At 38.3% G+C, this 16,209-nt stretch overlaps 1 protein-coding gene across 50 annotated transcripts in view; it reads right to left on the bottom strand.

The window, feature by feature from the left end:
• Positions 1-1,223: 1,223 nt before the first annotated feature.
• Positions 1,224-16,209, bottom strand: part of RIMS2 (regulating synaptic membrane exocytosis 2) — a 581,405-nt gene continuing 566,419 nt past the window's right edge. For all 50 annotated transcript variants that reach the window (XM_072774146.1, XM_072774140.1, XM_072774145.1 and 47 more), the window contains 5 exons: positions 10,718-10,859; positions 6,866-6,978; positions 6,237-6,338; positions 4,530-4,669; positions 1,224-4,104 (listed from right to left, as the gene is read on the bottom strand). In XM_072774146.1, coding sequence (XP_072630247.1) covers positions 3,886-4,104; positions 4,530-4,669; positions 6,237-6,338; positions 6,866-6,978; positions 10,718-10,859 — 716 coding nt within the window. In that variant the 3' untranslated portion in view covers positions 1,224-3,885. The remainder of the gene's footprint in view (positions 4,105-4,529; positions 4,670-6,236; positions 6,339-6,865; positions 6,979-10,717; positions 10,860-16,209) is intronic.

The raw sequence follows: 16,209 nt of genomic DNA, 5'->3' as shown, positions 1-16,209 counted from the left end.
GCTGCAGGGAAGGACTAGTGTGGATGGTTTCTGAGAAAGTAGAAGGGCTTTTCGGGAGAGGGCATATAAGAAAGGCAAGGGGTAGAGTGTCTGTGTAGCTCAGTGGTTGTGCATCTGCCTTTGGCTCAGGCCTTGATCCCGGGGTCCTGGGATCGAGTCCCACATCTTCTCGGGAGCCTGCTTCTCCCTCTGTCTGTCTCTGCCTTTCTCTCTGTGTCTCTCATGAATAAATTTTAAAAAATCTTTTAAAAAAAGGCAAAGGGATTGTTATAATAGGAGTGTGTGAACAGCAAAGAGATAGCTCATCAGAGTAGGAAGTGTATACTGAATAATGAAAAATAATCTGAGACAGGCACGGACTGAGCAGAAACGAAATCCTTGGAAATAGAATGGTGAATTCCAAGGATGGAGAGAGGACCTATTCGGATTTCTAATCATTAAGCTCACTTTTAAATTAAGAGCCAGGGAAGGCTTCTATCAGAACTCTGCTGGGGGGTTTTCTTCCAGTTTGAGGAACCGCCGGAGAAGGCTATGGAGAAACTCACACCCAGAGCCGCAGGATAGAGGCCAATCTCTGGGCAGGTTGGTATACACCGTGTCACCTTGGTGTCTCCCCAGCTGAAAACGCACCCCCCACCCACCACAGAGCTCAACTGACACAGCAGCGTAAAGCCCACGGTCACTCTCATCACCTTCACCCTGTGTGTGATTCTCTACAGTTCTGCCATCTGTGGGGGTGACACTGACTCAGAACCCTCACTCAGTTTCCTTCCAGACTCTGGGAGCCGTTGAGTCATTGAACCAGAAAGCATCTCAATCCTGCCCCGGCCCCACAGAATAGTCATCTTTTTTAAAATCAGCAACTTTCAATGATGTGAGCGGAGATCCTGTGGCACTTTGAAAACTCACTCTTTAAGGATGCCCTGGAGGCTCAGTGGTTGAGCCTCTGCCTTTGGCTCAGTTTGGGATTGAGTCCCGCATCAGGCTCCCTGTGGGGAGCCTGCTTCTCTGCCTGTGTCTCTCCCTCTCTCTCTGTGTCTCTCATGAATAAATAAATACAATCTTTAAAAAAAAATGCTCTTTGCTAAGACCAGCAGTCTGTTTCTCTCATGGAGAAGAAAAAAAAAGATGATTTCATGGTTTTGAAATGACACGTGAGTCCAGGGAAAGCTGCAGAGAGCTTGGGAGTGGGAAAGAAGTCAGAGAAAGCCGTGCATACAACGTCTGTAAAGAAAATGTTTTATTTAAAGTGTTAAATACCATCACCAGAATGAATTTGATTTACATTAGTTGGTGTTCATTACAGGACTAATCTGCCCCTTTTTTTTTTCCAACTGGAATTCCCTTTACTTTGAAAACATACTATGTACAGGGCAGCAATGGTCACTGGAATAGTTCTATTTACACGACTAAACCACAAGTCGAGGTGCAGACATGTGAAAATTAAAAAAAATACACCAACTTTTAAATAAATACTGCATAATGATAAGTATGTACAAATATTCCATACAGTCATGTCCTTCTTATTAAAATTAGAAATAATTTATATAGGAATATGCACAAAAGATTATGTGACTGCATCTTAGTATCAGGAAAATGGTAAACCTTTATTCTAAGGGAGAGTATAGACACTATAGGTCTATTAAATCAATTGCTGCTGGTACACAAGTGTCTAAATTATTTCTGTAAAGTATTATTCGTTCTTTTAACAACTTTACCTGGGTCCATCGTAGATCTCAGAATGTCAAGACACAGTCTCGGTGTATTTCATATTGCACCACATAAAGAGAAGGCATTTTTAGTGATACTCATTTTAACTTTTGCACCATATCAAGCATGATAGTTTTTAATGGTCAGCATGGAATTTAAAAAGGAAAAAAAAAAAAGAAGAAAGCAATTTTTGTGCATGGCCTTAAATGGTATGTATGTGAATTTCAAAAGTTATTGCAAGAAATGAAAATCAACCTGTAAGAATGTGTTATCAAAATGCACATAAAGAAACAGAAAGAATGGGTGGTTTATTACATTAACCAGTGACTTTTCTTCTCAACAGGGGAACTTAAGAGAAACTTGACCTTGCAGCACCACCCAATGGTAATAACTGTCTGTAAAACCAAAGGCAGGGGTCCGACTTTCGACTTTTGGGGATTTGTGGTGTAGACTTTTGGTGATGGCATCAAAGAACTATTAATAGGCAGATTGACTTTCTTTGAGTCACCTAAAAATTGGAGCTTTAAAATTATTTGTTGCATATTTATGTTTACTATATTTCTTTAGAAATATAATTTTGTGAAAAATTGTATTTTACTACAGAAAAATGAATTAATAAACAGCCTTGTGTTTCAGGCTCCAAATTTTTAGCAGTGTTCTTCTATTCACATAGTAAATGGAAATTGGCTAAAGAAATTGCTTTAATTAATTAAAAAACAAAACCTAAGACCTTCTAGAAATAATACTTTAACCCCTGTATGAATAATGCTGGTGCTAAAAACAAATTTATTAGACATTACAATGGCCACGTGATTTTAGGGCTTTCCAGTAAACTGAACTTGGAAGGTGAAAACAAAAGTACCATGCACTGTACAATAAATTGCAAAAGTTCAAATATCTTCTTTATCAAATACATGCTGACTTACTTTAAGGTACTCCCAAGACATGTTGCAAAATCCTTTTCAACATGCTTGAAATAAAGAAAGCTCTTAGTTTTTTTTTTTTCCCTTGAGAAATTCATAAATTCAGAAGCATCTACAGCTCTGAATCAAACATGGGGTGTAAGGAGTATCAGGTCAAAAACTTGTAATCTTTTAGTATAATGTTCACTCTGGTAGGGAGAAAGAAAAGATTAAAAGAGAAAAGAGGAAAAGTGAGATGAGAAGAGGAAGAAAGATGTGAACGATTTGCACATATTTAACTTCATAAGATTTGTATATTTAATATGGAAATAAATCGAATATAGTATGCTTATTTGTCACATAAAGAGAATTTTAAGTGTCTTCTAGAAAGTATTCTCATTTGTAATGTCTGCCAAAACACAGACTATGATTAAAGAATAAACATGGTGTGTCTTTGTACCACCCTGTTGCATTCTCTCCCCTTTTTAAAACCATGCAATAGTGAAATTTATTTTTAAAAATAATATAAATTGTTGAAAATGGCTGATTTTTATTCTTTTTTTTTGCAAGTTGCAGCCCCAAAAAAATAATTTAAGTATTCAGCTAATCTGTGTCCATGCAAAAAAAGTTTCTTTAATTTCATTCAGTACAGTGTAGCCACAGAATTTTGTTTTTCAGAGTCCAACACATCATGGCATTAGTGAATGGCGTGCCTGCTGGACCTCTGAAGTCTGCCACTGTTCACGCTGGACTGGCTGCTCCTGGTCACTGTCCAGAGGAGGGCTGACGTCTGTCCCGGACCACTTCTTTGGTCTCTTGCTTTTCACCTGATGCTTCCTAGGACTTCACTCCTTGACTTGTAACATGGCTTAATGACTGTATAGCTCTATTTTCTGTGGCATAACAGGGCTTGGGGGTCAGAGAAATGAGGAAAAAGGAACGATAAAAATATAAAGGTGCCATTGAAAAGGGCTTTTGTTGCATGAAACTGACTGATTCTTTGAGATTAATCCATGGCTTCAGATTGGACCAAAACTCAAGTGTTACTGAACTCCAAACCTGATAGTTCTTCATAACTCTGCTCTTTCACCTGAGGGCCATCTTTAGGGCACAATGTGTGCAACTTCCTCTGAGAACACAGGATCGCTTTGTATCCCTAGAAACAGGCTCAGAAGACACAACATTAAGCATGCAGTGTTACCAGGGTTTGCGACCTGTGGAATTTTTTTTTTTTTTTGTAACGCTGGTTGCTATGACAACAGTTTTACAGCTGCTATGAACGAGAGTAAGAAGGTCCAGTTGAACTTTCCAGAGAGGATTGGGACGCTCTTCTTGTCAGAGGGGCCAAGGTTGGATCTACTAGGGAGGAAGGGGGAAAAAGTTTGAACCATCCAATCACCATATTGGATAGCTCCAGTTCATCTAAAAGTATCTGGGCCACTCCCATAAAGGATTTGTGATCCATGCGGCCATAATCTCCCCAGACAATGATCTGTTGGCAAAATCAAAAGGAGAATAACATCAGTATAGTTATGTACATGGAAACTTGTAAACGAAAATACATTCAGTTAATGCGCTATCATCAAATATCAAGTTAAATAGTTGTATTTTAATTGTGGTATGGTTGTCTTTAACAACTGGAATCCAAAAGTGTACACGCATCCAAGTGTACTGGAATGTTAAGATCCTAAGCAGTCCAGGGAGACTGGAGTTTGTGTATGATGGGGGTTTGCAAGTCTATAGTTCACTGGAAAGGAAACAACAGTGTCTATGACTTGATAGCACTGGCCACTGCTTTGACCTTTCCCAAGAATTTCAGCTGTAAGCAATGAAGAGAATGCAGTAAGACATGTGGGTACAAGGTTTGAGTCCAAGAAAATACCTTCTTATGTAGAGGAATAACCATCCAATAAATACCTGTAAAACTTTTCCTTGGGGACTTTCTTCGAAAGATAAAAGCTGTTGGTAAAGGGGTTCCAGCGTTTTTCTTGCCACCTTTGTTTTCTTTTTGGCTATGCAGACTCCATTATCCAATAGATACACCTTTACATATGGTGCTTGGGAAAGAACAGACAGAGGGGAGGGTTAAGTGACGAGCCATGATTATGGAATACCCAACTCGCAGGTGACCTCTGCAACAGCTTAGTTTTAGGCTGACAAAGCTAGCAATCAGAAGTCACTGGTCTTTCCACATGATGTCAAAATCATTAGAAAAATAATAGGTAATTATCAGCTATTTGGATACTTTAGGCAATATTAACTCAGAGGCTCCTCTGACTTGATTACTATTTCACCATCACATGGTTATATATATAGATTTAAACACTGCATGAAATAAGGTAAAATGCTTCCAGTCCCTAACAATATTCAAGAAAGAGATCTTACTCAGTCTTCCATTTGTCAGTACTTAAATATAAGTAAACATCCTTGAAATCATATCATTTCATAAATAATTTATAAACATAAATATTTATTATATTTTTATAAACATAAATATTTATTATATTTATTTTATATATTTATTTTCATAAATAAATTATAAACAATATGATATAATTCTATAATATAGAAATACTTAGGTATTATAATTATATAATATAAATAATGTTTACCCATAGAAATACTTAGGTAATATAATTATATAATATAAATAATGTAGCATAAACTTTTATAAATAAAAATCATTTATTACTCAAAAGTGTTTATTGATGGTGGCATGGGTACAAGGCAAGGGTGCGGTTTGATGTAATATATTCACATAAGCTGGGAAGAGGCAACTAATTATGAATTCCATGGCTTGAAAGAGATCTGACTGTTCACAAAAGCATGTTCTTGCCTGTGCAAATTATGATATTCTTTATAGCACGGTGGGTTAACTAGCTCCACGACCTTTGTAAACACAATTGACCTTAATCACCCTGCAAGGTTGTACACATTATAATTTACAATTTCTGCAAGGACAGGGAAGTTATGAAATTCAAAATTACAATTCAGTCAGTGAAAGTGCCGAGGTGAGAACCTGAATTTCAGAATCCTCACAAATTGTTCTACATATCAGAGCTCATGTTCTAGACATCTCTGCATACTGTATCTGGAGTCTGTGTCCTTTTCCATGGCTCCAGGCACCTTAGATTATGACATTTCAGTATGAAATGTGTGACATCACAATAAACATTGATAATGGTGCCTCTCTTTCTTTGTACACTACAGGAAGTAGAAGTTAGTATAATTAGAATGTCCTGTATCCAAAGGTTATGCTGCTTTGGCAACCCATATCTATTTTTATTCTAATGCAGAACTTTAATAATTCCCAAGAAGAACTCTGAAGCTCCAGATAAAGAAGAACACAAAATACCAGCTAAGAAGAAAAAAGAATTTTTATGTACATGTTTATTTTGCAATGGTTTCTATTAGCTACGGACTTATTTAAAAACTTAAATTATCACTCAACCCTCACTGAATGCTTGCTTAGGATAAACGCACAAACTACTACAGATGACAGACTCATTCATTTAGTATCCTTAATTATCTAAAAACAAAGTTTTCTGCATCTCATCAAAACACAAAATCTCTGCATTGAAAAGTGTGGGTTACAAATAATAGCAGTATCTCTTCTGTTATTACCTGGCAGTGTCTTGGAACCTGGTTTTACAACAAGGCCACGAGCCCGAATGATTTCCACCTCCAACTGTCCCTTTTTGTCCATCATTCCTACCTGAATGTCACCTAATGATGTGTGAGGAGGAAACAGACAGGGCTTAGTGAACAAATGCAGTAAGAAACATGTTTGTGCCAAAGGTGTTGGTTTTATATCATTTCATCATTTCCCATATATTTCCTACATTCAAATTTATTTATTTATTTATTCTTTTAAAAAGATTTATTTATTTATTTGAGAGAACAAGGCAGAGAGACTGAGCAGAAGGAGAAGGAGACAAGCAGACTCTGAGCTGAGTGCAGAGCCTGATGCAGGGCCTTAACCTGGGACCCTGAGATTATGACCTGAGCCGAAATCAAGAGTCAGAGCCACCCAGGCACCCCTACATTCAAATATGTTTAAAATTTATCAGTGACATCTTACTTTAAAAAGCATATAAATTAAATTGGAAAAAATCAACTAAAATTTTTTTATTGGTAAAATAAAAATACTTATTCTTGCTGACAATACCGTTAAAGATCCTATGACACTAGAGAATGTAATTTTCAATAATCTAAAAGAGGAAATAATGAAACCACATGACAGAAATTCTTACCCATTGCAGGTGTAGCCAGAGTCTGACGCCCCACGAGCTGGGCAGGGCCAAGGCCATCCAGGAAATCGCTGAATTGGCTATCAGAGGCCAGGCGGACACCAGGGAAAATCAGACTAAAAGCAAAATAACACATGGTTTGATTAAACCCTCAACCCTCTTACTTTCAAGCATCTTGGGTTTCCCTCTTGCTCCCATCCTGTAGCAGGAGCAGTTGCCACCACGATTTTGCCCTGTCTTTTTTTTTTTTTTTTTTTTTTTTAAGATTTTATTTATTTATTCATTAAGGACACACACAGAGAGAGGCAGAGACACAGGCAGAGGGAGAAGCAGGCTCCCTGCAGGGAGCCCGACGTGGGACTGTATCCCAGGCCTCCAGGATCATGCCCCGGGCCGAAGGCGGCGCTAAACCGCTCAGCCACCCGGGCTGCCTGATTTTGCCCTTTCTATCAATTGGATCCCAGCACCTCACTTTACTTCCCATGACTCTTCCTTTCTTATTCTCTAGCAGCCTATGTATGTCACCAGAAGCACCTGTCACACCATATCACAGGCTGCTGTGTATGTATCTTTCTTCTCCTTGTCTGGAGGGCATGGGCTGTGATTTTTATCGTTAGCACTCAGTACCTACTGAGTGCCTACGCCACGACAGGCATTATCGGATTTAATTCTTTTAGCTGTACTAGGAGATAGATTCTATTATCTAACTTGTTTTATAGACGAAGAAACTCTTCTAGATCATTCCCATCAGTACACAAACTGTTATTCTTCTACTCAAAAAAAAAACTTCTACCTTAAAAAAAATCTTTTCTAATTCCCACCCCACTTCTTTACTCAAAGTTCTGAGTTCACTCTATGTGCCATCTTCAATTTCTTTTTTCTTGTTCCCCTTGAAACTCTATATAGTTTTTCCTTCCTCTCTTGCTTGCTTGATTTTTCTCCACTCTACCAAAGTTTCTCTGACCACGGTTACATAACGGCCACATGGTAAACCCAACTGTGAATACTCAGCACTTGTTTGATTTAACATATCAATATCAGCTGACATAATCGAGCCTTCCCTCCTCCTTGTCCACTGTGCTTCCCAGACCCTCTGGTTCCAATTTTCCTCTTTGGCCACTCTACCCCAGTCTCCATCACTGTTTCTACCACTGAATATTGGGAGCTTGATGCTTTGACTTCCTATTTTTTCTGCATACCTCAATCTCCTTGGTAATCTCATGCAGTTTCATGGTTTTAAGTCCTATTTATGCTGATATGGCCTAGATTGACATCTCCAGTTTGGATCACAGACCTGTATTCGATCTGCTCTGTCAACATATCTGTTTGGATGTCTGATAACTGACATTTAACCTGTCTCAAACTGACTCCCAACCTCAAAACAAACAAAAATCCAAACTCTGTTCCTTTTAGGCGATTCTCATCTTAAATGCAACTTCATTTTTCCAATTGTCCAACCTTGAGGTAGTCTTTCTTCTTTGTTATGGACTGAACCTTGTCCCCCCACCAATGCATATGTTGAAGCCTTAACCCCTAGTATGACTGTACGTGGAGATAGGGCCTTTAAAGAAGTAATTACAGTTAAATGAGGTCATAAGGGTGGGGCCCTAATCTATTGTGGCTGGTATCCTTCTAAGTAGAACAAAAGACATCAGGCATATGCATGCACAGAAGAAATACCATGCGAGCACACAGCAAGGAGGAGGCCATCTGAAAGCCAAGGAAAGAGGTCTTGGGAGAAACCAAACCCATAACACCTTGCTATTGAATTTCTAGCCTCCAGAGCTATGAGAAAATAAACTTCTGTTGTTTAAGCTACCCAATCTTTGGTATTTTGTGAGGGCAGCCCTAGCAAACGAATACACCCCTGTTCTCTCACTACTCATCAGATGAATCAATAAATCTTATTGGCTCTACTGTCAAAATGCATCCAGAATCTGACCTTGCTAATCCTATCACTGTGGTCTGAGCATATTACTGAACAGCCCTTTGAATGATCCCTCTGTGGCCAAATTTACTTTCCACCCTCACAGCAATCAGGACTTAACATTCAAGTCAGATAATAGCAGGACCCCACGCAAACCCTCCACTGGTTTCTCAACCCTCTCAGAGTAAAAGCAAAGTCCTCATAATGATACAAAGATGGCACAAGCTGTCCACCCCTGCCCCCATCTTAATTACTATGCCTGCCCTTGGTCCACAGTGCTTCAGCTTGGAATATCCTTCTTTCGAATGTCCACATTCTTCAAATCTTTGCTCAAATATGTTGCTTTCCCTGTCTACTCTACATAAAACTTACCTTTACCCTCTCTCAGCTCTCTCCCTTTCTTTTTCTTTCTCTTTACACTTATACTACCTAATCTACACTATATTTTATGATTTTTCCTTATATATATACATATGAACAACTTTTCTTGTTTATTATCCATCTTATCTATTAGACTGTAAATTTGTTGAGGGTAGGGTTTTGTTTTCTGGTTTTTGTTTTTGCTTTGTTTGCTAATCTATCTCCAGCATCTAGAACCATGCCTGGAATATTGTAAGCTCTTAATAAATACTTGTTAAGAAAAATAATTAAAATGAAACTCAGAAAAATTAAATAACTTGCCTAAGTTTCTACAGCTCCATAAAAGAGATAAAAACTTAAGCCTATGTGATTTTAAAGCCTATAGTCTTAACCACTAATTGATTTTGGCCTTCTTGTATGACTTATATCCCCAACTCAGCCCAGTGCCTAGAACACTGTAAGGCGTAGAAATATTTGTTGAATGAATGTACGAGTATTTATCCCATTTTTCTTATAAGACATAAACATCTGAGGTGCTGGGGGCCACAATCTGGACATTTTTGTATCCCTCACAGTATCTAACACAGTGCTCTGCAATGATGAAAGCTCAGTGCACATTCATTTTTCAACTGCTTCTCCATCTCTTTTAAGACTTCCTTAATTAACATCAAATCCATTTCTCCTCCCAATCTTAATTTCCAAATATAGTTAATCCCAATATTTTAATGTTTCTGTTAGCATCCCATACAACCTTAGTGAAAAAAGTATGGAAACCATATATATCTCCTGTGTTTATATAATCGCACTGGACAAATGTTCCCAATGGCACATCATCAATACTCTGCCTCCTGTCTGTGAATTAGCTAGATGCATGCTGTCTAAATGTCTGATGCTTCCATCATGATGACAGAGTGAGGTCAGTAAACCCCATTTTCCTCTATTAACGTCCTTTATGCACCCATCTATGGATCTGTAGTTGCTGATTATTGTCAATTTGTTGATGACAGGGCTACACAGTGTTGAAAAATGCTTTAAAAATATTTATTTAAATATTTAAAGAAAAGCTAGAAGCTAACTACATAAAGGAAAGTCTCACGAAGTTACTTAGTGATATTACATCTATGTGAACTGCTTGTTACTTCATGGAACTAAGTATGTATCAAGTATTCTATAATTTTTAGTAATAACTCTTAAGAGCAAAGATTTTAAAAATTAGCATTATTCCTGTGGTGTAGCTCAGGGTGTTATTCTTTCTGTGCTTCTATATATTTCAAGCCAGAGCAAACTTTAATGTGCATGTATTTTGACAGTCACTGTTTAGCGCCTTGCTATTATTAAAGCAAAATATCCCCAAACCTATATTTCCCTTGATATAAAAAGCCAGATGTCACATTTCTCAGTGGTAGGTAAGCAAAAGTTCTCTTCACAGCAAATCAGCCAGTGGAAATGAAAATGGCGCTCTCAAGAGTGTGAGTTAACTTCTAGGTAAGCATAGAGAAAGAGAGAGAGAGAGAGAGATGGTCCTTGTGCGCATGGAAGCGACGCATATCATGGCTGGCCTCACTCACTTTCCTTCTGAGCTATAGCTGTTCATGCTGCCATCAGTCGATTCTCGGCTTGCCTGTCGAGTCATCCAGTTCCTCATTTCCACGGCCAGGCCTGTTTCCGTGCTTCGCTGGACAGTGCTCCGTAGCTTTTTACCACCTGCTTCTGCACAGACAGAAAAACAAGAAGCATGATAGTTTTGTCATCACCATCTGGTAACGAGAAATACTCCGCCAAAGTGGTGAAGGTCCTTAGATGGAAAGAATTGCATAAATACAAAGTGCTCTTGTTAAGGAGACAAAGAGGAAAGGTATTTCAATGTCTTGTTGAGTGGGATGAAAAAACTCTAAAAACATCTTCAAGAGGCACAAATACTGTTGTTTCATTCCCATTTAAAGCAGTGTTCGAGTTGGTCATAAAAGAAACAAAAAGGCTCTCAAGGAAAGCAAAATAAACTTTGTTTTCATTGTAATATTTAAATACAACGTTAATTTATGCCTGCCTATTTCTTTTTCCTTTCTTTTGATCATAGTGAAATGATTAAGCCTTGTCTTTATTTCCAAAGAACAGGTGATGCATCAATGTCAGTTCTAACCTTAGCTCTCACACAAAAACCTGATTTTGTAAGGTAACTGATATTAGAAGGCAAAGAAAGCTGTACAAAGGAGATAAAGTGTCAGATAATAGTTTCACAACTGTGGGTAACTTTCAGAGAAACTCTCAAAGGGTAGGCAAAAACCTAGCAATGCCATGTGAAAAGAGTTTTCTAATTTGGGATCCTGGGTAGTCATGTCCTTAAGGACCTTTGAATAGCTTGAAATATGAGATTTACTTATAGAAGCCAATTAGAAGACCAAATAGGAAACTGAGTCAGAAATCACATATGTGATGTAGGGTAAGAAGTATGAGTGATTTGGAGGGGTCAGGGAGGAAGGAGTTTCACAGAAGGAGTGGGGTTTTAGCTGGGCTTGCGAAATGGGTACACTGGGACCTAAGAGGCAAGAAGGAAGGGTTTTGGGCCAAGGGGAGTGCCTGGACAGAAGCATGAAGGGAGGAAGAACCATGTGCAGTTGAGGGATGATGCAAACAACCAGATGAAGAGTCATGATGGGGGCTCGTCAGACAACAGCCTGAGCCCAGAACACAAAGGGCCTTGCATGTTGGAATGTGGAGTGGAGAGGCTACTAAGGCTGGAGTCACTGTATGACAGTCCGAACTATTTGTCTTAATTTACTTCTTGTCAGTCCTCAATATTTATCTACACTGATCATGCATATCATTAGCTTTTTGGGGTATGGTAGGCTCTTTTAATGCCTGGTATTAATAATTTAATTTCATATCGATAAACATTTGCTGATATTGACCATGACTTCTTGAAATTCATCTTGCCATACCTCTTCTAATATTTGCTCACCATCTTGGAACACTGCTTTAAATTTCATCTATTCTTTACTTCCAATCTTGATGTACACCAAAATGCTCTAGGAAGTTTCTATCAAAGATAAGTTATGATTGATCTACACCTTAGTTCCATAATCTAAGGCTGATATTTTAGGAAATTGATGGTAAACATGTTGTACTGATATGAACTATAAGACAATCAAAAGCATCCCTTATTGATGAGGGAAGGCTATTCTTTGCAGAGAAATATTAGTTTAAATACATTTAATAAATGTAAAAGAAATGATAAAAATGTAAAATGACCAATTTTCAATCTCCAAAGGAATAAATGATTCAGATAAGGCACATCAGTAGATGGTAACAGCATTAGATGAAATGTTATTCATAGGAGCCCCCCAAAAATCATTCCACAATTTAGTTCTACTTATTAAAGGTAAGCATGTACTTTACCACTGGGACAGCAACTAGCTATCACCATCTTTTTTTTTTTTTTTTTTTTGCTATCACCATCTTAATCAAACTTAATAGCTCTAATAGTGGGGCAATCATAGGTACCTCCATACAGTACCTCCTATCAAGTTAGTCCAGACAAAAATATACAATCTGTTTCTAATTAGGCCTTTGGAACCCACTTGTTTTCTAAAACACAGAGGACAGAGTAAAAGATAAGTGACACAATAAAAAAAAAAATCAGACAAACACAGAACACAGTTTTGTTCAAGAGAATTGGCTTAGTCTCTTCAAAAAGTCTCTTCAAAAAAAAAAAAAAGTCTCTTCAAAAAGTATCATGAAGACAAGCAAATATGCTAACAAGGTAGGGGAATTGGTCCAGATCTTAAAATATCATAGAGATGTAACCATTAAATGCTATGAGTATACTTTGGTTTCCTTTTGGGAAAAAACAAAACAAGAAACCCTAAAAGCAAAACACTCTAAAAGCAATTTTAGGACAAATAAGGAAAATCTGAACATGGACTGCGTATTAGGCAGGATAAGAAAATTATTAATTTTCCTAGGTAGATAATGGCATGTATTATAAAAAATTTCCTTATCATTAGAAATACATGCTGAAATATTTAGAGCTGAAATGTTATATTGTCTGCAACTTACTTTCAAATAGTAGAGAAGAAAATATACATATACACAAAAAAAGAGAAAATGTTTTTAGAAAAAGAATGGGGATGAAGAAGAGACCCTTGGTACTCAGAAATTTAATATTCATGATTATTTGACAGTGATATCCAGATGGTCACATTCATTCTGTTCAGATGTGAACTGGAATCATGGAAGTTGCCAGGCTGTTGTGCAGGAGCCCAGCCAAGGGCTAGTCCCGGCCTCTCCATGTGGCTGTACTGTTCTCTTCCCATGAAGGATGCCCATGTGAAAAATCACCTCCAAGTGAGCCGAATCACTGCAGGGGAGCTGGAAAATGTGGACTGAGGAATATATACAGGAAACACATGACTTTCAAAGGAAACGAGATTTCTAAAGGTGTCAGGACATAGATCCTTCTTATTTCACAGTGTGACTCCACCCCAGCACGAATGACTTGAAAACCTGCTATTACAGTGTGATGAGAACCAGTTACCATTTGTCCAAGAATAACAACAACACTGCATTCATTTCAGAACTCTAACAATCCTCATTTTTACAAACACAGCATACACAAGGCCCAGCAGCTTACAGAGAAAGTGACACAACAGAAGTTTATACACAGTTTTCTGATTCCAAATTCACCACTAATTGCGGATTTGTTGTCAAATACAACCAATGGGTAGCCAGTGCAGCTACCTCTGTAACTGCAGATGGAAGGCCCCATGAGGAGCCACTGGTGGGGTGGAAAGAGCAGGGCACAGTGAAGGGGTCAGGCCGTCGTGTCGGACTGCTTCTCTTTGAATCCCCACTTAACCATATACAAGCTGGGTGACACTGAACCAGTTACTTAGCTTCTCTGTGACTCCATTTTCTCCAAATGACATGGCAAAGACAGTAGTGCCTACCTCATAGAATTTTTGTGATAAGAAAAATAATATACTTGAAGTGCTTAGGATAGTGCCTGATTCAGAAAAAATATTCAAATGGTACTGTCCTTACTATTACTACCAGGTAGGGAATCAGAAAACATATTCCAGGCCAATCTGCACCACTGACCACCTGACTCTGTGGCCCACTCTGAGTCATACCTCGAGTCTCTGGCTCTTCATTTATGAAAAAGGCAGGGGATAGGGGTGGTGGTGACAGATGATCTCTGCTGTAAAGTTACAAAGTCTATGAGTTTGTGTCATTAGTGTATGATCATGATTAATGGCATACATGGAGAGAAAGCTACTCATTGTCATCAGATGGAATCAGAAAACTGTAAGCAATATGCTGCGTTGCGTGTTTATGATAGGTTTTTATGTCTTTTAAATGTACGTCTTTTTAATTTTTTTAAAATTTTTATTTACTTATTCTTTTTTTGTATATATTTTTTATTGGAGTTTGATATGCCAACATATGCATAACACCCAGTGTTCATCCTGTCAAGTGCCCCCCTCAGTGCCTGTCACCCAGTCTAATATGCACGTAGACTTATTTAAAAGTAAATGTATTTTTCAGTACTACAAATCCTTTGCATGACATTCACTATAAAAGTAATTTAGTCTAAATATAATCAAATGCAGTGACTCACATTTAATGCTCCAAATGCTCTATCATGTCACCCAACTTAGAAACTGAATCTGGTTAACAGTGGACGTAGATGTCTGCATTAGATTAGTGTAGCAGGTGGAATTCTAAGATGGCCCCATGATTTTGTTTCTTAACCTGGCAAAAGGGATTTGGCAAATGTAATTAAGGTTACTAATCAGTTGACCTAAAAATAGGGAGATTATCTGAATGGGCCTAACATACCCACATGAGTCTTTTAAAAGCAGAGTGCTTTCTCTGGCTAATTCTAAGAGTCAGTGAGGGAGATCTGAGAGCCATGAGGGATTCAGAGTACCTTTGGTGGCTGGAGATTGTGGAGACACATGGAAAGGACCTGCAAGCAGCCTCTAGCTGCTGAGAGGCAGCAAACACACAGGGACCTCAGGCCCCCAAATGCAAGCAACTAGATTCTACCAACAACTTGAATGTCTCTGGTAGCAGTTTTTGCCCAGAACCTCCAGACAAGAACTCAGGCCAGCCAATACCTGATTTCAGCCATGTGATACCCTCAGGAGAAAACTCAGCCATGCTCTGCCCTCCCAGACATGTGGCATCCAGAACCATGACCTAATAAATGAGTGCTGTTTTATGCTGCTGAAGTTGTGAAAACTGTTAAGCAGCAGTAGATAATTTTTTAGATACATTTTCTTTTAAATGGCAAGATCTGGGATGCCTGGGTGGCTCAGCGGTTGAGCATCTGCCTTTGGCTCAGGACTTGATCCCGGGGTTCTGCGATGGAGTCCCACATCAGGCTCTCTGCATGAAGCCTGCTTCTCCCTGTGCCTGTGTCTCTGCCATTCTCTCTCTGTGTGTGTCTCTCTCATGAATAAATAAATAAATAAATGGCAAGATCTATGAAAATAACCTATTGTGACCATAGGAGTGGCCCAACTGGAATTATTCATAAGGACTCAACAGCCATGATAAAAAATACATATATATTTTTAAAAAGGTATATATATATATGTGTGTGTGTGTATACAGGCATACACATGCCACATACATATACATGTAAAATATATGTGTCTGTGTGAGTATGTAGAGATGTTTAAAAATACTCAGGTAGCAAACTGTAAAACTAAGGGCCAGGTTATGTTGTTATAGAGCCCTTCCAACCACTGTGGTGTTAGGTATTTTCAACTATAGTGTATTTGGAAAAGGCACCTGCAGGTTAAAATCAAGTTCCTGAATTGCCAAACATCACAGGCAGAAAGTAAAGTCCAGGAGGTGTTTTTGTTATTCTGCTCTGCTTAGTCTGATGACTCATTTACTTGGCACCCACCGTATTCAAAGAAAGCCACTCAATTAAATAAACAACCAAATCATTGGTTTCCCCTAATAATACCTGAAAATCCTTTGAAAGACTCCACAATAATCAAAAAGTCCTCTCTGCTACCAATCTGGAAACTTACCTAAACCCTGAAAT

The sequence above is a fragment of the Canis lupus genome, chromosome 14 (genome assembly GCF_048164855.1).
Source record: "Canis lupus baileyi chromosome 14, mCanLup2.hap1, whole genome shotgun sequence".
NCBI classification, from domain to species: domain Eukaryota; kingdom Metazoa; phylum Chordata; class Mammalia; order Carnivora; family Canidae; genus Canis; species Canis lupus.
Note: the sequence above shows the minus strand (reverse complement) of the source record. Positions and strands in the feature narration are given on the sequence as shown.